Below are 24,139 nucleotides of genomic sequence, written 5' to 3' on the forward strand. Positions count from 1 at the left end.
CATGAAACTCTTCATATTATTAAATCACTAGGTTCCCTCACTGTAAATGAGTTCTAATCGAAATCAAACTTTAAAAAAAGTTTTCCTGCCCATAAAGATACAATTTCAGTAACAGATTAAGCATTTGTTTTCTTAAACAAGTTCCAAGATGATTCCAGCACCCAAGACAGCAACCATTAACGGCCACTTACATTACCCTGCGATTAACTAAATACATACACATTCTCCACTGCACTTTAACTGTCAAATCTGTATAAATAACTTAATATTTCATTTTTCTTTTCTAAACAAGTGAACCAAGCATATACTAACCAAATGTTGCCATTGTGAATTCATACAGCTGAATGGAGCGCAAAACAAAGAGTCCGGCTTTCTACTTCCTGCTGGGTTGTCAAACGATGAATACAGCCTTCGCCTGACTAATGAGAAGAGCCAGCCCTTGTCAAATTACACCTACTACCATATTACCATAATACACTCAAAGCACCACTCCTACAATAGTTTCCCATGCCTTGCCAGTTTATTAAAAGTTTCTACGGAAGTTTATTAGACCCAAAATGAAATTAATTTACTATGTAGTTCCTTCCCAGCAACAAAAACATTCCTAATGCCACTTAGTTAAAATTTATGAATTAGAATTACAGCAGTACCCCCCAATGTACTCAATAATGTGACCACTATATATCAGTCAGCAGGAGGAACTTAAAATTTAAGCCTCTTCTATACTAGTCAATAGCCACGTTTTTCCAATTAAATATTGTACTGTAATCCTAACTTGTATGTACAAGTATGTTTGGTGTTATAAGGATTTATCTTTATAAATATAAAATGAAAGAAATACAATGTCCGCTCCTTTGTTCCACAACGCTTATTTTTAATTCAACGTGTTCTTTATTCTGGACATGGGTGAAGCAGTGCCCTCATTCACACAAAGCTCATGTGTGCATTTCTGCTAGCAACTGGACATAAACATTAAAGTTAATTTCTCATGGTACAACACTCTACTATTGCAGGCCTAGATGTCCTTACTTTCTCTTTAAACCAATAGTATTTACTAGTTGAGACATTAGACACTCCTAGTTAAAAATGCTATTAAAATCATGGGCTTAACTTCAGATGGACAAAAGAGCTGCAGTCGGCAAAAAACCCCACAATTTTTTGCCAATGGTTACCCAAAATATACCAAAGTTCTCATCTATATATTCAATAAAATAGCAACTATTCTTGAGCAGTCAGCAACACTACCTCAGGATGCTGATGATTTACATGAATGGTTTAAAGCTTTGCTTTTATGGTTTATGACATCATCAATATGCCCCATTCTGTTTAAAGCCTTGCAACGCACCCTCGTTCAACAGATATTTTTTCCACAGTATACCTGGCAGTATAGATTGTGTGCAGATTTTCAAAATAAATATGTCTTCATTTATTTGCCTAATGGCTTTTCAAAATTAATCTGCTGACATATTCAAATAGATAGAAAAAGTGATGTTAAAATCTGAAGAATTATTTGGATTTGATTATTTTTACATTTTCACACAAAACTCCCTTTACATTTCCAAGATTGTTTATAAATAACACGGAGAACAAAATGAGGATAGTTTATTGCATATAAAAGAGCATCACAGAATTTAATAGAAATACTGTATTGTGTGCATTAGAATAATTATAGCATTCATAATTAAGTGGCAGACAACTTCTTATAAATTTATTAAAGAAGGACACAATTTGTTTATGAATGTGGTTGTTGAAACAAACTGCTTCGGAAAACGTGACTCATGTGAATAATATATTGTGATGTTACAACAATTGAGGATTAATATGCTATTTTCCTTTCATTAAGGAAAGCATTTTAGCTATATTTTGAATTTCTGGACCGTATATAGATGGGAGGGGTATCCTGCGGATTTATCCTGTTTTGATAAAGTGTGATCATGTCAGGTGGCTAAGTATGGAATATGCTCGAAGGCTTTGGAACATTAAAGACAAATCTGTCAATAAAATTCTCCTATTAGGACATGGTGAGCAAAGCATTATTGTTATACTGGCAATAGAAATAAATCCTTTTTTGGGTATAGTTAGACTTTTTAATTATTGGCCACCTCCATTGCTAAAATGTCTAGACAGAATTCAGAGTGATGCTGAAAGAAAAAAAAATGGCTGAAAAAGCCCTCCGTACACTGTATCAGAGGAAGATGGCCACACCCAGTGCTGCTCTAGATGCTTTTGAAACAGATGTACAAAAGGATGCTTCCACTCGTCTCTATAAATTATTTTACTACGAGCCATGACACAGTATCTATGGACATTATTACTTTGTTTCAAGTAGAATCCTCAACATATATCTTGTTAGATGTCTACATGAAGCAACAAAAACAGAATATATAAATCTGTTAATTTTGAACAATAAAACAAAGGATGAAAGCGTAATCTTGTTTCTTTATAGCAGCTGGTCTGTACTGAGAAAAATGCTGTTTTCATCATGGGTGTGTCCCATTGTAAAATGATGCTCTGCAGTTAAACTGTTAAATGCTGCTCAAATTGAGAATGACAATGAATGACACATATAATATGCATTCATTCTAGTACAATCCTAATGTTATTTATTTTGCAACAATATCTATACACAACAGAAAAAGCATAGATCAAATTCCAAACAAATCTCCCTTGCAGGTTTGTGCACAGTCATATAAACAAAGCAATAAAAAATGCTATTCTTGCTTTCTTTCAACAAAACATATATATTTAAAAACATATGTGCCACACCTACCCACAATAGCACACTGCACAACAAACCATTGCTTTGCTGCAATAAGAAGCAAGTGAAAGGCCCACAGGTGAACAAAGCACATTAAGATGCATCTTAGTACAGAAACAACCCTCCCTGATCCATTCCTTTCAAAACATGCAAAACAATTGAGTACCCTGGTTCTTCCAGCAACTCCACAGGCATTCCATCTTCACTGAATCTGCACTGGTCTGCATCTTGGGACATCAAAAATCTCAGATATTTCTGCCACCAGGTTTTTCAGTTAGGCATTCCAATGCATTTATGGGATGAAGTGCGTACTGGCAAGAGACTGGTGTTGTAAGCAGAACAGGGAAAGGGGAGGGCAATATGTAAACGCTGCAGTCTCCACTGCAGCAAATCAGCACTGCGATGTAATTGCCCTAGGGAATGCTCTTCCTTTGAAACAGAATGCAAATCTCTTTTCAAATTAAAAGCAGCTGCCTCACCAAGAATTGGGATAAGCTATTCAAGTGATTAATCAAACCTGATGGTACAAGAGCATGGGTAATTAAAAATGTAACAGATTGTATGCATCTATATTTAAGAGGTTTGGTTTCTGGCCTGCAAACATATTAAAGGCTATCACTAGGATACTAGATTTAACAGCTCAGTTTCCCAAACTATTGTCTTCATTTTGACATCGACCACCTGTACCACATACACTGCATCATAAAGTATGAATGTAATATGACTTTTATCATGAAATCAATCTCTAAATCAGCAGCCAAGGCACATAGCTGCAAGACAGAATCTGTGAATCACAATAACCTCCATGTAAACACAATAATATAACTACACTACACAAATCTGTTTAGTCTAAATTTGCTATTGGACACTGTACCACACTAAATATATTTTTGTATTAGTACATTAAACAGCAATTACTTTTGAAATAAAACTTGCAATGCTATTTATAGTTTTTAAGTGTTTAATTCAAACCAGACATAAAGATACCCTAGTATGTTGTAATAGACATATCTCTACAACAAATGTTATAATTTTATACACACACTGCCCAGAGATAGTTCTGTATTCCATGCAGCTTATAAATAGCACACACAACGCATGTTAGAAAGTGGGTACAGCAAATTTCATGTCTTAGACTAGTATCCATGGTAACGGAAGCAACCAAAAGGCAGGGAAGTTGCTTAGATTCACTTGACTACAAAGAAAAATGAAATGCATATTCACATAATGCAAAAGCGATAAGCACAACTAAACACAGTGCTCTACAAAAAAAAACAGCAACTGATAACTCTGTGGAATGTTTTATTAAGCGTCTATTTCAACTGCCCCAATGGGAGTCTAAAATTGTGGGCTCAATTTTCCCCAGTGATGTGGCTGTTTTTTTGACACATGCCACTTTTTTTGGCCCAAGTTAAAAAATACAAGTTTTCCCAATCAATGTTATTTACGATTTTTTAAGGTTTTTTTTTGAGTCATCGGGTGCGTATCCTGCCACCCGCGACAATTCTGGCCAGTTAGGCAAGTTTGGCCAGCTCAGAGTTATTCCAGTTCTTCTTAGGCCGGCATATATGGCCTCTGTGGAAAAACGTTCTGGTGAGTTAAGAAAATTGGCACAGGTAAGGAGATCAGCACAGCAGATGCCCAGACAATAGCAGCAGGAGAGGTAAGAGAGAGTGGGAGAGAGGCGGGGTGAAGTCTTTCGGGTATAGTTAGGAGCGGGGACCGGGAGGGAGGAGGCCATTCAGCCTGGGATAGGTGCGGGGCCCAGGACCAGGAGGCCATTCGGCCTGGGATAGGTGCGGGGGACTGGCATCGGGAGGCCATTCGGCCAGGGATAGGTACGGGGACCAGGAGGCCATTCGGTCAGGGATAGGTGCAGGGAGCAGGAGGGGAGAGGCCATTCGACCAGGGATAGGTATGGGGACCAGGAGGCCATTCGGCCTGGGATAGCTGGGGGGGACCAGCACCAGGATGCCCTTCGGCCTGGGATAGGAGCGGCGACCAGCACTGATTTTGGGGGGGGGGGGGTGGACACGTTAATAATTTAATGGAAGTAAGTTGCTGTAATGTTTAATGTGCTTGGTAAGTTGCTGTAATGTGCTTGTGAATGGTTGCTGTGAGCTAGCTGTATATTTCACTTTCCAGCTTCAGACTGCATTGTGTCCCTGGTTACCGTGGCAACCCGATCTTTTTGGCGCAGAGCAAGGCTCCACCCCCAAAACTAAACGACAGGCTAGTCGGCGTCAAAATGAAGAATTCAAACGGGGAAACTTAGAATTCTTTTTTTGCCGTACTTGAGACGCCAAAAAAGGGCGTAACTCTTCAAGTACGCCAAAAAACAGCTTTGGGGAAAATTGAGCCCAGTGAGTCTAATGGAACAAAACAGCCATTTGTCCAAGAAGCTAAGGTAAATTATAAAAATCATCATGCCATCATAAAACTTGTACCAATCATTTACACTATAGATCTGGTTTCCTCATACATCTAATGTTCTATACACTGGAGATATACAGCACATGCCTTGGATGTGAAAATATTTGCAATGAAATGGAACACCAGATTCCTCTGATTGGACAAGTGTTGAAAGTAGTGTACCCCGGGGATCAGTACTGGGTCTAATTTAGTTCTCGATATTTATATAGATGATGTGGACTTGGGCATTGGCAGCACAATATCAAAATTTGCTGACGATGCAAAGTAAGGGACTTAAATGGTGAGGGAGTCTGTAAAAGACTTCAGGAGGACAGAGACAAATTATGGAATGGGGTAGACAAGTCAAAGATGCAATTTAATGTGGAGCAATGTGAAGTATTGCAAAGGGGGAAGAAAAATAAGGAATGGGAGCATACACTCAATGGAAAGACTCTAAAGGGTATGGAGGAACAGAGAGACCTAGGGGTTCAAATACATAATTCCTTTATTTTGCTGCTATGTGGGGCCTGGACAGAAATCCACTTTCTCCTGCCAGCCATGGCTCAGTGGGTAGCACTCTCGCCTCTGAGTCACAAAGTTGTGGGTTCAAGTCCCACTCCAGTGAGCACAAAAATCTAGGCTGACCCTCTAGTGCAGTGCTGAGGGGTAGTGCTGCACTGGCGGAGGTGTCATCTTTCAGATGAGACGTTAAACTAAGTCCCATTTGCTCTCTCATGTTGATGTAAAAGGTCCCATGGCACTATTTCAAAGAGTAGGGGAGTTATCCCTGGTGTCCTAGCCAATATATATCCCTCAATCAACATCACTAAAAAAAAAAAATTATCTGGTCATTATCATGTTGCTGTTGGTGGGAGCTTGCTGTGCACAATTGGCTGCCACGTTTCCTACATTACAACAACAATTTTTATTTATATACCACCTTTAACGTAGTAAAACATCCCAAGGCACTTCACAGCAGTGTTACAAGACAAAACGGATAAATTTGACAGTATGACACTTCAAAAGTATTTCATTTGCTGTGAAGCACTTTGGGGCATCAAGAGGTCATGAAAGGCTCTATATAAATGCAAGTCTGTTTTTTTCCTGAAACCCCTTTCCGCTGCCTCTTCCACGCTCACATTCAACAAATGCAAGAAGCTCGTGGACATCTTTGTCTCTAATATTGAGGCCTTCTGTTCAGCTGCCTCTGTGGATTCCCCCCCTTCCCCTTGCCCATCAAGACAAACCCCACCCCCTGCCATATTTCCCCATCCTACCCTTGCCCTAAACTCACATCTTTCTCTGGTTTCTCTCCCATCTCTGCTGATGCACTCACTGAGCTCGTCTTGTCTGAGACCTACCTCTTGCTCTTTTGACCCTATTCCCACTAAGCTGCTGACATTCAATTTCCCTTCCTAGCCCCCATGTAGCTGATATTGTAAGTGATTCCTTCTCCTCAGATACAAACATGCGAACAATGACGGGTAGGTAAAGGCCCTCTGATCCATCCAGCCTGTCCCACACAATTATGATACCTTGTGTATCACAACATGTACACTCTCCACTCCACCCAAAACCATATGATCTCTTGGGAGAGGTGAAAAAACAGATTAAAACCCAGGCCAATTTGGGGGAAGAAAAAATCTGGGAAATTCCTCTCTGACCCAACTAGGCAATTGAAACTAGTCCAGGAGATTACTCTGGTCCTGAATTCCCTGAAGTATTAATCTTTTGTAAGATGTGATGTCTGCCCCAACCAGAAACAGGTCCAACTCTCGCTTGAAGTAATTCAGCGGATCGGTGTCCACCGCACGAGACGGCAGCGTTTTCCAGAGATCCACTATTCCCTGGGAAAAGAACCATCTCCTGATATCTAACCTAGATTTGGACATATACAACTTAAAAATTATGACCCCTGGTCCTGACAAAGGTCCCGCGCAGGCCGCTCACCAGCTTTTCCATTGTAGATACCGTGCATGCCGTTTACAGGGCATGTTGGCCCTGACTAACCAATTTAATTGGAACAAACTTTAAATCTCAATCAGATCAGCCCTAAATCTACACTTCTCACAAGTGTAGAGTCCCAACTCTTTCAGCCCACCTTGATAACGAAGATACTTTATACTGGGAATTACTCTAGTGGCTCTCTTCTGAACCTTTTCCAATGCCTCAATATCACCATGCCACCATGTGAGGAGACAAAAACTGACCACAGTATTCCAAGTGAGGCCTAACTTCATCTTATAATCAATTGTCCTATGAATGCACCCTAACAAAATATTTGTTCTAGCTATCGTTTCAAGGCAATGCTCATGTACGTTTAGAGATCGATATACTAGAATGTCGAGATCTATTTCTCCACCTTCTTTAAGCTTTTCCCCAATGGACATATGAATGTTGAGCATTCTCCCTGCCCACATGCATAATCCTGCAGTTATCCAAATTAAACATCATTTGCCAATCATGAGCCCAATCTCCCAACACATTGAAGATCCGCCTGAAGGAGTTGAGCATGGTCTACTGTTCTAACATTTGCACAGATCTTCGTATCATCTGCAACTTTTGAGATCGTGCCCCCAATATCCCGCATGCTATTTCCCAATGTTCAACTGTCCAGGATGTCCATCCTTAATCATGCTCATGTGAAATGGGTGTCCAGCATTGCTAGGTAGTAGTAAATACATGGAAGGTCATGGAAAGAACACAGCACTGATAAGGTTATGTTAGTCATTTTTTTTCTATTGCCACGTAAGGTCTTAGTGATAAAATAATTCTAATTTGTTTTTTTCTCTCCCGTACCATTACTCGCACTGCATTCCTCATGGAATTCTACATATCTGAAGTTCTTGGATGAAGCACAAGAAGACCAATGGAGGAAGGCCAAGCAGATCCATCCAGCTGCACAAGAGGTTCTCTGTGCCCACTACATCTGCATCTGCAGATAGAGCTGAATGTACATCACTTTGGCAGATTTGTGCAGGTGGAGGCTGCTATTCCCAAAGGAAGCTGGGACAAGAGGCACAATGACACCACTAAGATGCACCAATGCCTGATCAGCCATAATGCTAGACACTACCTTGCAAGCACTCCAATCACATGTGTAATTTCCAGCGAAACTGCAAGAAAGAAGGCATGTCAGGATGATTAAAGCCAGCATAGCTTGATTGGCCGCAGCAGCCAAGATGTCACTAATCATCTACTGGCATTGTCACATCTACCTGCCAACAACTGGGTCAGTAGAGAGCCAGATGTAGCTAACATGCACCATATGGCTGGCACAGGCAGTGACAATATTGGCACCCTACAACACACTTTCACAACTTTCTAGGCCTGCCACAACGCAGGCCTGTTAAGACAGTGCCGAAGAATGGCAAAAATCATCCTCTTCACAACCACCACAGGCAGCACCAACTCTATTTTATCCGTCATCAAACAGGGGGTTACTAGCAAATTCACTCCTGCCCTTCATTCTTGCCGATCACTTTTTAATCCTTTCCCCTATTAGCCCTTGCAAAAGCTGCTATTGGGTTCAAATGTCCTTTGAGCCTTTCCAAAGACTTCTGAGAAATTTTGTCACCCTATTCTAACCTTTTATTTGTGCTCATTCCTTTAAACTTCACATACACACAATTTTCCACTTCCACCATTAGGCCGTGATTTTGCCAAACAAGGCATCCGAGGTCTGAAGCGAGATGTCGTCCCGCTCCTGACTGCAGCTCACTCTCTCCAAGTGACTTTACCTTGATTGGGCTTGTTAAACCTGCCCAATTAAAAGGAAGCGGGTCTAATGACATCATTTGATGACACATCATCAGCTGGTTTCCTTAAAAGGACCATGTCCATATTAATTTTGACAATTGTGCTGTCAGTGTTCTACAGCATTGGTGATGATGGCTGCAAACACTGACAATCACTGCACAAAGGTGCACGGCTGCACCCAGACTCTCCCATCACTCCCTCCATTTGCTTTGCTTATGGAGAGAGTCACAGCACGCAGGGGGATTCTCTTCCCTTCCGATGGATGAAGGAGACCTCTCCAGGAGACCAGTGCAGCCTGGTTGCACATTGCACAGGAGGGCACAAGCAGGGATGTCGTCAAGCGGACCTGGCTGCAGTGGCGGAAACCTTTCAATGATCTCAGTAGATCACGAAATGTTACTGCAAAGGCGCACTCAACCTCATCCTGCTGTGTCACTCATCACATCCCCATCACTCTGCCTTCCCTTCCCTACTCCTGCACATCCATACACCAACTTCCCTTACACCTCCAGCCATCCCTCTCTATCTACATTTCCTATTTGAATTCACCCTCACCAATCCAGCTGTCACAACTGCATCTGTCCATGACAACATTGGTAGCAGTGATTACCGCACTGTCCTTGTGCAGATGAAGTCCCATCTTCACACTGAAGACACCCTCTATTGTGTTGTGTGGCACGACAACCATGCTAAATGGGATAAATTCAGAACAGATCTAGCAGCTCAAAACTGGGCATCCATGAGGTGCTGTGGCCATCAGCAGCCGCAGAATTGTATTCCACCACAATCCGCAACCTCATGGCCTGGCATATCCCTCACTCTACCATTACCATCAAGCCAGGGGACCAACCTTGGTTCAATGAGGAGTGTAGAAGAGCATACCAGGAACAGCACCAGGCATACCTAAAAATGAGGTACCAACCTGGGGAAGCTGCAACACAGGACATGCATGCTAAACAATGGAAGCAGCATGCTATAAACAGAACTAAGCGATTCCACAATCAACGGATCAGATCAAAGCTCTGCAGTCCTGCCACATCCAGTCATGAATGGTGGTGGACAATTAAACAACTAATGGGAGGAGGAGGCTCCATGAATATCCTCATCCTCAATGATGGTGGAGCCCAGCGCGCAAGTGCAAAATACAAGGCTGGTGTGTTTGCAACCATCTTCAGTCAGAAGTGCCGAGTGGATGATCCGCCGCCTCCTGATGTCCCCATCATCGAAGCCAGTCTTCAGCAAATTCGATTCATCCCCCATGATATCAAGAAATGGCTGAGTGCACTGGATACAGCAAGGACTATGAGACCTGACAACATCATGGCTGTCATGCTGAAGACTTGTGCTCCAGAACTAGCCACGCCTCTAGCCAAGCTGTTCCAGTACAGCTACAACACTGGCATCTACCCGACAATGTGGGAAATTGCCCAGGTATGTCCTGTCCACAAAAAGCAGAACAAATCTAATCCGATCAATTACCGCCCCATCAGTCTACTCTCAATCAGCAGTAAAGTGATGGAAGATCATAATATTCAACGGCATCACCATAAACATCCTGGGACTCATCATTGTCTAGAAACTTAACTGGACCAGCCACATAAATACTGTGGAAACAAGAGGTCAGAGGCTGGGTATTCGGCATCGAGTGTCACACCTCCCGACTCCCCAAAGCCTTTTCACCATCTACAAGGCACAGGTCAGGATTGTGATGGAATACTCTCCACTTGCCTGGATGAGTGTAGCTCCAACAACACTCAAGAAGCTCGATACCATCCAGGACAAAAGCAGCCCGCTTGATTGGCATCCCATCCACCACCTTCAACATTCACTTCCTCCACCACCGGCCATGATCTCATTGAATGGTGGTGCAGGCTCGAAGGGCCGAATGGCCTACTCCTGTACCTATTTTCTATGTTTCTATGGCTGCAGTGTGTACCATCTACAAGATGCACTGCAGCAACTCGCCAAGGCTTCTTCAGCAAGCACCTCCCAAACCCGCGAATGCGACCATCTAGAAGGACAAGGGCTGCAGGCCCATGGGAGCACCATCATCTGCAAGTTCCCCTCCAAGTAACACACCATCCTGACTTAGAAATATATCGTCATTCCTTCATCGTTGCTTTGTCAAAGTCCTGGAGCTCCCTCCCTAACAGCACTGTGGGAGTAACTTCACTGCAAGGACTGCAGTTGTTCAAGGCGGCGGCTCACCACCACCTTTTCAAGGGCAATTTGGGATGGGCAATAAATGCTGGCCTTGTCTGTGAAGCCCACAACCCGGAATGAATTTTAAAAACAATTATCACTTCCCGATCTCACTAGCCACCCCTCACACTCACCCTCAAAGTCCTATCATACCAACTAACAACACACAAGGGTAGGCATTTGGGTGTTATCGTTAATGTTCATGTAAAATTTCTGTTACTGTGTTATCAAATATTGAAACCTTTTATTTTCAACACTTTGCCTTCTTGGACATATTTGTGTGCACCTTTTGAAGTGGCTTAGTGAGTTGCAGTGAATGGTGAGACATAAAGGATCTACCCGCAATGGTGAGTGTGAACAGAATGGCTTGGTCATTGTTGGAATGCTCTTTGGTGCTGGTGTGGGGTGGTGCCAACTTGGCACATCATGTGGCAGCCAGGGTGTACAGCGTCAAGTGAAGTAAAGCTGGCCATGGTGAGGCCATCCCTGGCCTCCCAGGCAACAATGCGGTCAGGTGCTGATTCCTGGGTTCTGTGCAGCATCAGTTGATTGTGGAGAAGGTTGGTGTTATTGTTGGTGCTGCTGATGTGCCTAGTGTTGCTGGTGTTGGGGCTGATCATGGTGGGATTCTGAGGACCAAAGTGAGATTTGTTCAAGGGGATCATTGCTGATGGAATAGACAGCAGGTTAGATTGAGAGGACAAAAGCGATCTGTCAATGATGAGAGAGGTTGTTCCACGAAGGTGACAATGGGTAGAGAGTTTACTCCAAACACTTCCAACCTGCATAAAGCTGAAATATATCTTCCAAATCTTGAAGGCTCCAGCTTCTAAGATTGGAAAGTGAACATCTGTGAAATAGTAGCACATTTGCAGCTGTCCACTATTCAGAAGAATAGATACTCATTGAAAACCCAACCTACTTACCTAATGTCATCCCCGAGCACTGTGAACCTTGTGAAAAAGCTGGAAAAATGGTAAGTACTTGGTAAAATGCTGTTTAAGTGGCTTTTAACAACCTCTTAATGATGTCAATTGGATCTGTTCAGCGCTGACAGACCCGACACTTGAGACACGAGCATGGAGGCGGGTTGACTGCGGGCTCCCGACCCGCTAAATCTTTTCTACTTTGAATGCTGACCGACCTCCGAATCTGCCTTCTCAGCACCGGTAAAATTCCAGCCTAAGTGCGCTTTCTGCATATGTCCAAATCTACACCTGGAGCAATAGTAATGAACTGACCTTGGAAAATTAGATTCAAACAGCACACTTCATCGGAGTCTGTCTAAAGCTCACTTTTAACTTATCAGATCGAAATAACACCCATATCAAAAAATTCATGGTTTGGTGTCAGGAAAATGTATCTTCCGGTTACAAAAATGTGATACATAAACAGTTAAGACATGGAAGGAAAAAATAAATCAACAATACATTAGCATTAAATACATTAGCCTCTGTGTATTCAAATAATGAATACTGTAATATGTTAATTTTCAACACCGAAGTTTGCAATTTTAATTTACGTAAGTCTATGGGGTAAAATATTTATTTATTGTTGGAAGAAAAATAGAAGTCAACTGCATGGATAAACTGAACTGAAGCGCTCATAATCTTTGGCTTATTGCAAAACTACAGATCTAACATTCACTACAATATATACTACATTATTTATATTGGTAACCAGTCTTAAGCACATCATTAAAATTTATGATTTTTTAATCTATAAAGGAATCAATTAATTTTGGTTTAATAGTCTTACCAGATTAAATGCAACCATTCCATAAATACAAAAAAAGAACTTATCTTTAATATATAATAAGAGGTTCTGATTTTAGTTAATATAGATATTTAGGGTAAAAGAATGAACAAAGGCACATTTTGGAAGACAAAATTAACAATAGTTGTTCAAATGAGAAGAAAAAGGATGTTTTATGATAAAACAAGAAGGGTAAGGGTAATATGAAAATTGAATTTTTTACTCCGTTATTCGCAGTACAAGACAGATTAACCAGACTGTCCTGGTTCCAAATGTATGACATAATAAATGCCTGCCTGACAAAAGAATACATAGGCATCTATCTGCAATCCCATCTCCTTTAGAACACAGCAATAGCTGCAAATTGCACCAATTTTAGTTTGCAATAGTAACATTAATGTTATTTGTAGATTAAAGAAAACTATTAGTTGGAAAAAAATGGCAATCCAATAACCCAATACTGTACTGGGAAAACAAAGTACATTTTGTTGGTATTGCAAGAAGATTTGCAACAGCTTGTTTTTAGGTTTTCTTCTACACTTATGCTCAAATTATGGGGGTGACCTCCTATATTTGCTAAATGATCTGTGCATCCAACAGTCATTTATCTAAAACAACAACAAAGCTAAAGTAAAGATGTAAAATAAAAAGCAGAAAATGTAGAAATACCCAGCAGGCCAGTCAACATCTGTAAAAGAAATGACAAGTTAATGGTTTGGGGGTAACCCTTCATTAAAACGCCTAAAGGATGCAACTGTATAACTGTAGGTTAACATTATGGATACATTTCCAGACTACACTCTTGAAATTTTAATCAAATTAAACTAAATTTAATTTCATTGAAAATTATTGCACATCTGTACTTTCTCTTGCATGTTAAATGATTTCAGACTCCCATTTTCTAAAAATTACCAAGTCAGCAGTATTGATCTCCAATAGCAATTTGCTGCAGTCACAAATTCAATCCAGGCAGTAAACAGCATTGGATGTTTTTTTCTTTGCCAAGTTCAGTACAGCATAGTACATCAATCAGTCAGAGCTGACCTGAGCATTTACCACATTTCAACTAAGGAAATGTGCTTAGGAAAATACAGAAAATGTCTCTTTCTATACAAAGTATGGTTCAGTGTTACTGCTTGCACAATATTTAACAAATCAACTTGCTTATCAGACTACTGCTCTGGTAACTAGATGCTTCCTGATCTCTTACCTAATATTAACATTATTCCATTATTTAGTAGACAGGTAACCCTTCAGTACTTCGAAAGGTGATGTCACAGCCAAGGGGGTAAGTGATTGGCTGGTGATTGGCGAGTAGTTTTTCTTTTCTTTTCCTTTATCGGTAGGTAACCTTTATCATTGATGTTGCCAAATTAAGTTAATCTAGGAGTTAAGTCATGGCAGGAGAGCTCAGACATGTGTCATGTTCCTCCTGTGCTATGCGGGAACTCGGACGCTTCCAGTGTCCCTGACGACTACATGTGCGGGAAGTGTATCCTGCTGCAGCTCCTGACAGACCGCATTGCGGCACTGGAGCTGCGGGTGGATTCACTCTGGAGCATCCGCGATGCTGAGGATGCCGTGAACAGCACGTTTAGTGAGTTGGTCATACCGCAGGTAAAGGCTACACAGACAGATAAGGGATGGATGACCAACAGGAAGAGCAGTGGAAGGAAGGTAGTGCAGAGGTCCCCTGCGGTCATCCCCCAACAAAACAGATACATCATTCTGGGTACTGCTGGTGGGGGGTGGGGGGGGGGGGGAAATGAGTCAGCAGGGGAGGACAGCAGCAGCCAGGTCCATGGCACGGTGGGTGGCTCTGCTGCACAGGATGGCAGGAAAAAAGAGTGGGAGAGCTATAGTGGTAGGGGATTCTATTGTAAGGGGAATAGACGTTTTTGCGGCTGCAATCGAGACTCCAGAATGGTATGTTGCCTCCCTGGTGCAAGGGTCAAGGATGTTTCAAAGAGGTTGCAGATCATTTTGGAGGGGGAGGGTGAACAGCCAGTTGTCGTGATGCATATAGGTACCAACGATATAGGTAAAAAATGGGATGAGGTCCTGCAAGGTTAATTTAGGGAGCTAGGAGTTACATTTAAATGTAGGACCTCAAAAGGTAGTAATCTCAGGATTGCTGCCAATGTCACATGTTAGTCAGAGTAGGAATCGCAGGATAGCTCAGATGAATACGTGGCTTGAGAAGTGGTGCAGAAGGGAGGGATTCAAATTCCTGAAACATTCGAACCGGTTCTGGGGGAGGTGGGACCAATACAAACCAGACGGTTTGCACCTGGGCAGGACCGGAACCAATGTCCGAGGGGGAGTGTTTGCTAGTGCTGTTGGGGAGGAGTTAAAATAATATGGCAGGGGGATGGGAATCTTTGCAGGGAGATAGAGGGAAGTAGAATAGGGGCCGAAGCAAAAGATAGAAAGAAGAAAAGTAAAAGTGGAGGGCAGAGAAACCCAAGGCAAAAATCAAAAAGGGCCACATTACAGCAAAATTCTAAAGGGGCAAAGTGTGTTAAAAAGACAAGCCTGAAGGCTCTGTGCCTCAATGCGAGGAGTATTCGGAATAAGGTGGACAAATTAACTGCACAGGCAGCAATTAATTAATATGATATAATTGGCATCACGGAGACATGGCTCCAGGGTGACCAAGGCTGGGAACTCAACATCCAGGGGTATTCAACATTCAGGAAGGATAGACAGAAAGGAAAAGGAGGTGGGGTAGCGTTGCTGGTTAAAGAGGAAATTAATGCAATAGTAAGGAAGGACATTAGCTTGGATAATGTGGAATCTGTATGGGTGGAGCTGCGGAATACTAAAGGGCAGAATACGCTCGTGGGAGTTGTGTACAGACCACCAAACAGTAGTAGTGAGGTTGGGGACAGCATCAAACAAGAAATTGGGATGTATGCAATAAAGGTACAGCAGTTATCATGGGCGACTTTAATCTACATATTGATTGGGCTAACCAAACTGGTAGCAATGCGGTGGAGGAGGATTTCCTGGAGTGTATTAGGGAGGGTTTTCTAGACCAATATGTCGAGGAACCAACTAAAGGGCTGGCCATCCTAGACTGGGTGATGTGTAACGAGAAAGGACTAATTAGCAATGTTGTGCGAGGCCCCTTGGGGAAGAGTGGCCATAATATGGTAGAATTATTTATTAAGATGGAGAGTGACACAGTTAATTCAGAGACTAGGGTCCTGAACTTAAGGAAAGGTAACTTCGATGGTATGAGACGTGAATTGGCTAGAATAGACTGGCAAATGATACTTAAAGGCTTGACGGTGGATACGCAATGGCAAACATTTAAAGATCACGTGGATGAACTTCAACAATTGTACATCCCTGTCTGAAGTAAAAATAAAATGGGGAAGTTGGCTCAACCGTGGCTAAGGGAAATTGAGGATAGTGTTAAATCCAAGGAAGAGGCATATAAATTGGCCAGAAAAAGCAGCAATCCTGAGGACTGGGAGAAATTTAGAATTCAGCAGAGGAGGACAAAGGATTTAATTAGGAGGGAGAAAATAGAGTATGAGAGGAAGCGTGCCGGGAACATTAAAAACTGACTGCAAAAGCTTCTATAGATATGTGAAGAGAAAAAGATATGTGAAGAGAAAAAGATTAGTGAAGACAAACGTAGGTCCCTTGCAGTCAGATTCGGGTGAATTTGTAATGGGGAACAAAGAAATGGCAGACCAGTTGAACAAATACTTTGGTTCTGTTTTCACGAAGGAAGGTACAAATAACCTTCCGGAAATACTAGGGGACTGAGGGTCTAGTGAGAAGGAGGAACTGAAGGAAATCCTTATTAGGTGGGAAATTGTGTTCGGGAAATAGATGGGATTGAAGGCCGATAATCTGCATCCCAGAGTACTTAAGGAAGTGGCCCTAGAAATAGTAGATGCATTGGTGATCATTTTCCAACAGCTTATTGACTCTGGATTAGTTCCTATGGACTGGAGGGTAGCTAATGTAACACCACTTTTCAAAAAAGGAGGGAGAGAGAAAACGGGTAATTATAGACCGGTTAGCCTGACATCAGTAATGGGGAAAATGTTGGAATCAATTAGTAAAGATGAAATAGCAGCGCATTTGGAAAGCAGTGACAGGATCGGTCCAAGTCAGCATGGATTTATGAAAGGGAAATTATGCTCGACAAATCTTCTGTAATTTTTTGAGGATGTAACTAGTAGAGTGGACAAGGGAGAACCAGTGGATGTGGTGTATTTGGACTTTCAAAAAGCTTTTGACAAGGTCCCACACAAGAGATTGGTGTGCAAAATTAAAGCACATGGTATTGGGGGTAATATGCTGACGTGGATAGAGAACTGGTTGGCAGACAGGAAGCAGAGAGCCGGGATAAACGGGTCCTTTTCAGAATGGCAGGCAGTGACTAGTGGGGTGCCTCAGGGCTCAGTGCTGGGACCCCAGCTCTTTGCAATATACATTAATGACTTAGATGAAGGAATTGAGTGTAATATCTCCAAGTTTGCAGATGACACTAAACTGGGTGGTGGTGTGAGCTGTGAGGAGGACACTAAGAGGCTGCAGGGTGACTTGGACAGGTTAGGTGAGTGGGCAAATGCATGGCAGATGCAGTATAATGTGGATAAATGTGAGGTTATCCACTTTGGGGGCAAAAACACGAAGGCAGAATATTATCTGAATGGCGGCAGATTAGAAAAGGGGAGGTGCAATGTGACCTGGGTGCCATGGTACATCAGTCATTAAAAGTTGGCATGCAGGTACAGCAGGCGGTGAAGGCGGCAAATGGTATGTTGGCCTTCATAGCCAGGGGATAAGTATAGGAGTAGGGAGGTCTTACTGCAGTTGTATAGGGCCTTGCCTTGGTGAGGCCTCACCTGGAATATTGTGTTCAGTTTTGGTCTCCTAATCTGAGGAAGGGCGTTCTTGCTGTTGAGGGAGTGCAGCGAAGGTTCACCAGACTGATTCCCGGGATGGCAGGACTGACATATGAGGAGAGACTGGATCAACTGGGCCTGTATTCACTGGACTTTAGAAGGATGAGAGGGGATCTCATAGAAACATATAAGATTCTGACGGGACTGGACAGGTTAGATGCAGGAAGAATGTTCCCGATGTTGGGGAAGTCCAGAACCAGGGGACACAGTCTAAGGGTAAGGGGTAAGCCATTTAGGACTGAGATGAGGAGAAACTTCTTCACTCAGAGAATTGTTAACCTGTGGAATTCCCTACTGCAGAGAGTTGTTGATGCCAGTTCATTGGATATATTCAAGAGGGAGTTAGATGTGGCCCATCCAGCTAAAGGGATCAAGGGGCATGGAGCGAAAGCAGGAAAGGGGTACTGAGGGAATGATCAGCCATGATCTTATTGAATGATGGTGCAGGCTCGAAGAGCCGAATGGCCAACTCCTGCACCTATTTTCTATGTTTCTATGTTTACTCTTGTAAGAGCCAAATAAATATTTGGGACACAATGTGATACAATACACTTTTTCAACGTAATGTTCTTCCTGATCACAACACTGATTTTATGCTATTTAAAAATAAACATCTTCTAAATGTTATTCATCAAAATACTAATGTTTCCATTGCAATTAAAAAACTGTGTAGTATATTTACTGTAAACAATGCTAACAAGTTATCTACTTCTGGGGATGGTACCAGAGAACAGGAGGATTGCAAATGTTACACTCCTGTTTAAAAAAAGGGGAGCGGGATAACCCGACAATTGCAGACCAGTCAGTCTAACATTGGTGGTGGGGAAACTTTGACACACAATAATCTGGGACAAATTTAATTGGCACTTGGAACAGTATGGGTAATAAATGAAAGTCAGCATGGATTTGTTAAAGGCAAATCATGTTTGACTAACCTGATTGAGTTCTTTGATGACGTAATGGAGAGGATTGATGAGGGTGGTGCGGTAGATGTTGTGTATACGGACTTTCAAAAAGCTTTTGGCAAATTACCACATAATTGACTTGCTAGTAAAATTAATTGCCCATGGGATTAAAGGGACAGTGGGAGTGTGGATACAAAATTGGGTAAGGAACAGAAAGCAGACAGTAGTGGGGATCGATTGTTTTTCAGACTGGAGGGAAGCATATAATGTTGTTCCCAAGGAGTTGATATTAGGACCATTTCTCTTTTTGATACACATTAATGACCTGGACTTGGGTATGCAGGGTAGTTCGCATGCCAGACACGAAACTCCCAAAGCAAGTGCTCTACTCGGAACTCCTTCACAGCAAATGAGCCAAAGGTGAGCAGCGGAAACGTTACAAGGACATCCTCAAAGCCTCCCTGATAAAATGCGACATCCCCACTGACACCTGGGAGTCTCTGGCCCAAGACCATCCTAAGTGGAGGAAGTGCATCCGAGAGGGCGCTGAACACCGAGTCTCAACGCCAAGAGCATGCAGAAATCAAGCGCAAGCAGCGTAAAGAGCATGTGGCAAACCAGTCCCACCCACCCCTTCCCTCAACGACTATCTGTCCCACCTGTGACAGAGTCTGTGGCTCTCGTATTGGACTGTTCAGCCACCAAAGAACTCACTTCAGGAGTGGAAGCAAGTCTTCGTTGATTCCGAGGGACTGCCTATGATGATGACGATGACGACGATGAGGCATAATTTAAAAGTTTGCAGATGACACAAAACTCAGAAATATAGTAAACAATGAGGATAGTAACAGATTTCAGGAGGACATAGGCAGACTGGAGAAATGCGCAGACACATGACTGCATTAAATTTAATGCAGAGAAGTGTGAAGTGATAAATTTTGATACGATGAGAGGCAATATAAATTAAAGGGTACAATCCTAAAGATGGTGCATGAACAGAGAGACCTGGGGGTGTATGTACACAAAGTGTTGAGGGTGGCAGGGCAGGTTGAGAAAGCAGTTAAAAAGGCTTAAGGGATCCTGAGTTTCATGGAGAGGTATAGGGGCCGAAATTCAGGCCCGCCAGAAAGCTGGCGCACCTACCTTTTTTTGATGCTTTTACCGTCGGGTGCGATAAGGCGGGCTCTCGATCGAGTTTCTCCTCTTTGATGTTTTTTTCGCATCGAATCGGAAGCCAGTCATAATGGGGGCGGAAGTGCGGCGGTAAGTGCTGGTGAGGGGCAGAAGGGAGTCTCCGCCGTTGTCACTCAATGGCGGAGCGGTGGTGACGGCATTGCACGTGTGCTTCACCACGTCTCTCCCCTCATTTGAAGGGGAGAGAAGCAGCTTTTTTTTGGGTTCAGCCACTGGACCACCAGGGAGGGTTTCGGCCGGGCCAGCGGTCTGCCACCCAAGGGGTGGTGCCAGGCTGCCTGTTGGCGGCCCGGCTGAATCCAAGGCCGTAACTGTCCGGCTGATCGGGAAGTCGGCCAGCAAAAAAAAAAAACGTGACGGCCGCAGCAGTGCTCCATCCCCTTGAAGGGCCGCCGCGATGCCGTGGCTCACACACAAGAAACCAGGTGCACTGACAGAAAAAGCTGTCGGGGGCACTGCGCGGCGGATCAGCAATTTTCTGAGGTAAATTTGGCGCGAGTGGGATGGAGGTGCAGGAGAGCGGTGGTGCGCGCTTTGATGACGCGCTTGGGGTGGTCGGCAGCGGCGGGGCAGAAGTGGGGACCGTCTGAAAAATCCTAGAAGTGAATTTGGATCATGGCAGCCAATCAACTGCAACGCAGCAGCCACGCGATTCTGTCCCATGGCCACCACAAAATGGCGGTAACGAGCCTTATCTGGACCCTGAATTTTGGCCCCATGGAATACAAAAGTGTGGAAATTATGGTGAACCTGTATAAATACTGGTTCAGCCCCAACTGGAGTACGGTGTCCAATTTTGATGTGAAGGCCTTAGAGAAGGTGCAGAAAAGATTTGAGAGAACGATTCCAGGAATGAGGGACTTCAGTTATGTTGATAGACTGGAGAAGCTGGGGTTGTTCCCCTTGGAGCAGAGAAGATAGAGAGGTGATTTGATAGAGGTGTTCAAAATCATGAGGAGTCTAGACAGAGTTGTTAGAGAGAAACTGTTCCTATTGGCAGAAGGGTCGAGAACCAAAGGACAGAGACTTAAGTTGATTGGCAAAAGAACCAAAGGCAACATAAGAAAAAACGTTCTATGCAGCGAGTTTTGGGGATCTGAAATGCACTGCCTGAAAGGGTGGTGGAGGCAGACTCAATCTTATCTTTCAAAAAGGTAGTTGGATATGTATCTGAAGAAAAAGAAATTGCAGGGCTACAGGGAAAGGGCAGGGGAGTGGGAAGAGCTGAGAGTCGGCACGGGCTCGATGGACCCAATAGACTTCTTCCGTGCTGTAACCATTCTGTGATTCTATGACAAGTTGGGAAGGCTGTTAAAAAGCATATGGGAATGCTTGGCTTTATTAATAGAGACATAAAGTACAAAAGCAAGGAAGTTATGCTAAACCTTTATAAAACACTGATTAGGCCTCAGTTAGAGTATTGTGTTCAATTCTGGGCACCACACTTTAGGAAGGATGTCAAGGTTTTCGATAGTGTGGACAAGAGATTACTAGAATGGTACCAGGAATGAGGGACTTCAGTTATGTGGTGAGACTGGAGAAGCTGGGTTGTTCTCCTGAGAACAGAGAAGATTAAGATATTTCATAGAGGTGTTCAAAATGATGAACGATTTTGATGGAGTAAATAAGGAAAACTGTTTCCAGTGGCAGAAGGGTCGATAACCAGAGGACACAGGTTTATGGTGATCGACAAAAGAAGCAGAGGTGACATGAAACCTTTGTTTTTGCACAGCGAGTTGATGTGATCTGGAATGCACTGCCTGAAAGGGTGGTGGAAGCAGATTCAATAGTAACTTTCAAAAGGGAATTGGATTAATACTTGAAGGGAAAAAAATTACTGGGCCATGGGGAAAGAGCATGGGAGTAGAACTAATTGCATAGCTCTAGCAAGGAGCCAGCACAGGCCCGGTGGGCTGAATGGCTTACTTCAATGCTGCATTCTATGACTTTACTTAAGCAGGTTTCAGATAACAATCAAAGCAAAGGCTTGGCACATTTTCACCAAAATGGAGGAAAAAAAAAAGTTACTCAGTTTTCATGTATTTCCTCGGGAGCTGCAACAAATCACCGACAGCACTTGAGTTACGTAACAGAATAAAGTAGAAAAAACTGAGTAAGAAATATAAAAAGGTTACAACATTTTGGAAAACAAATCTTGTAACACTGATCAACAAACTCCAGATTTCAGAATTCCTTACTGTGAAATCAAATCTACAAGGCCCAACATCATTGCATCGCAAAAGGGCCTTCTACTCTCTGAAAAATGTAAATCCATCTTTCCATTTTAAAATCACTTGGATAAAGAAGGTCCTGATTCCTGAACCTATTTAATCTCATCCTTCTAAATTTACAACTTCCTATTAAAAATGATCTTTAAAAGGACATAGTACTGTATAAACAGAATCCTGTATAACTAAAACAAGTGATAGATTTTGTTCAGGAACATTCCACTAAGCTCATTCAGATCGTGATGCTCATGAGTACTGAGATTTTCATTCAAGTATTTCCCCAGCTCATTCACAAAGATGCAGCACCTTACATCAGTTACCATGTTGGTGGTTGAACATAAATATTTGTATTTCAATGTGATTTTGTATAGCGATACAATAGTATATCTAGCTTTACATGAAGGGTTTATGCTTTAAAAATGCTTAGAAATGCAACTTTTGAATCAGATTGTTAAAAATTAAATGAAGTCTAAGCAATTTAGAGTTGGTCATGAATATCATTTCTGCATACTTGCCATTAATGTTGTTAATTAACATCAGTGCTTCCATTCAGGCTGGCGTTATATATGAAAAGAAATCAGTGACGAGCATAACTGTATAATCAAATGGGGTGAAATTGCACTCAATGCATTCACATGAAATGTTTTTGTCTGCTACTTTAACATGTGTTATCCCATAGTTACTACCTCAATTAACACAAGGTCAAATGAACTTTGTGTGAATACATAAAGCATTTGTACATCAATGTCCCACTGTACTATTTTTATCCCCCCAAAAGTTTTAAAATGCAGTCACTATCTAAACTCTTCATCTTTGACCTCACAATTAAGTGCTTCAGCACTTCCAGAAGGAAAAGGCTCAATTATGAGTCTGAAATCTGCATTTATTAGAATTTGTCGAGGTTAGCTGAACTGAGTTTTCTAGTTTTGAAAGGTTTGCTTATCATCACACACTAATTATAAGAGAACAAATGGAGAGAATGTAAACAGAATGGGAGCATGACCAGCGGAAGTGAGACAGGGCCAGAGATAGAATGAATGACGGAAAATAAGCCAAATAGACATATGAAAGCGAAACACGCACATGAAGGTTAAGTGTAAGACTAACATAAGATGCCAAACACTGGAAATAAAACAAGAGTGTGAGAGCAGAAAACGTAAACGGGGAGATAGAGAACATGGGTGCAATTTTGCCGTTGCGCGATTGTGTAAAACAGGCGATAAAGATTCAGCTCCCAAGTCGTCTAAGTCAGGAGGCCCCATTTGGGATTGAACAAAGATGATCCTCAAAGGGGAGTACTCAGATCCTGTGGGAGGCGGTGGCCAGGGCAGTCAGTGTCAACCCTATGACCTCATGTATATCAGCTCAGTGCCGCAAGAAGTTTAATGATCTTGCCAGATCAGAATAGTTAAGAAGAATCATCCACACCTTCCAATAATGCATGGCACTAAGCACATTTGCCATATACAACCAACATTTTTTGAACGTGTACAAAAAGGTAACGAGTCAGCCCATCCCAGAAAGCCATTGGGGACATCATAAAGCAGACTCTTCACTTCCTTCCCCACTCTGCACCTGATTTTTTGCCTGGAAGGGAACCCAAAAAGGCCCAAGTTAAAAAAAAAAGTTCAGAATCACTGATGAAAACAAAACAGCATGCAATGTGAAGCAGCTCAGAAATGCTTTCCCCTTGTTCTGTGCCTTCAGCGTGGCATTATGCGCCTCTTACACAGGTGCACAATGATAACTTCATATACTTAAAGCTAGCCCATTAAATGCGTGGTGGGGAGGTCCTGGCCTCATTAACCAACTTTCACTCCAATGAAGGTGGACTGGAGCAACACAAGTCTTCTGATCCGGCATCGCTGCCAGGTCAGAAAAAACTGAGCAGTGTAAAACCAGCAAGTTTCAGGCACTTAACTACTTCCGCCAATTTACCATTTAAAGTTTGTGAATAGGTTGAGATCATTTCAGCTCCAAGACCTGTAATCATTC

At 42.5% G+C, this 24,139-nt stretch overlaps 1 protein-coding gene across 2 annotated transcripts in view; it reads right to left on the reverse strand.

Moving 5' to 3' along the window:
* rtn1a (reticulon 1a) overlaps positions 1-24,139 on the reverse strand; it is a 274,924-nt gene that overhangs the window by 57,335 nt on the left and 193,450 nt on the right. Inside the window, exon 1 of one of the 2 annotated variants that reach the window (XM_070879451.1) lies at positions 313-421. The exons of the other annotated variant lie outside the window; for it this stretch is intronic. Coding sequence (XP_070735552.1) covers positions 313-325 — 13 coding nt within the window. The 5' untranslated portion in view covers positions 326-421. Of the gene's footprint in view, positions 1-312; positions 422-24,139 lie in introns of those variants that run through there. 2 annotated transcript variants of the gene reach the window in all.

This window comes from Pristiophorus japonicus, chromosome 4 (assembly GCF_044704955.1).
Source record: "Pristiophorus japonicus isolate sPriJap1 chromosome 4, sPriJap1.hap1, whole genome shotgun sequence".
Taxonomy (NCBI): domain Eukaryota; kingdom Metazoa; phylum Chordata; class Chondrichthyes; family Pristiophoridae; genus Pristiophorus; species Pristiophorus japonicus.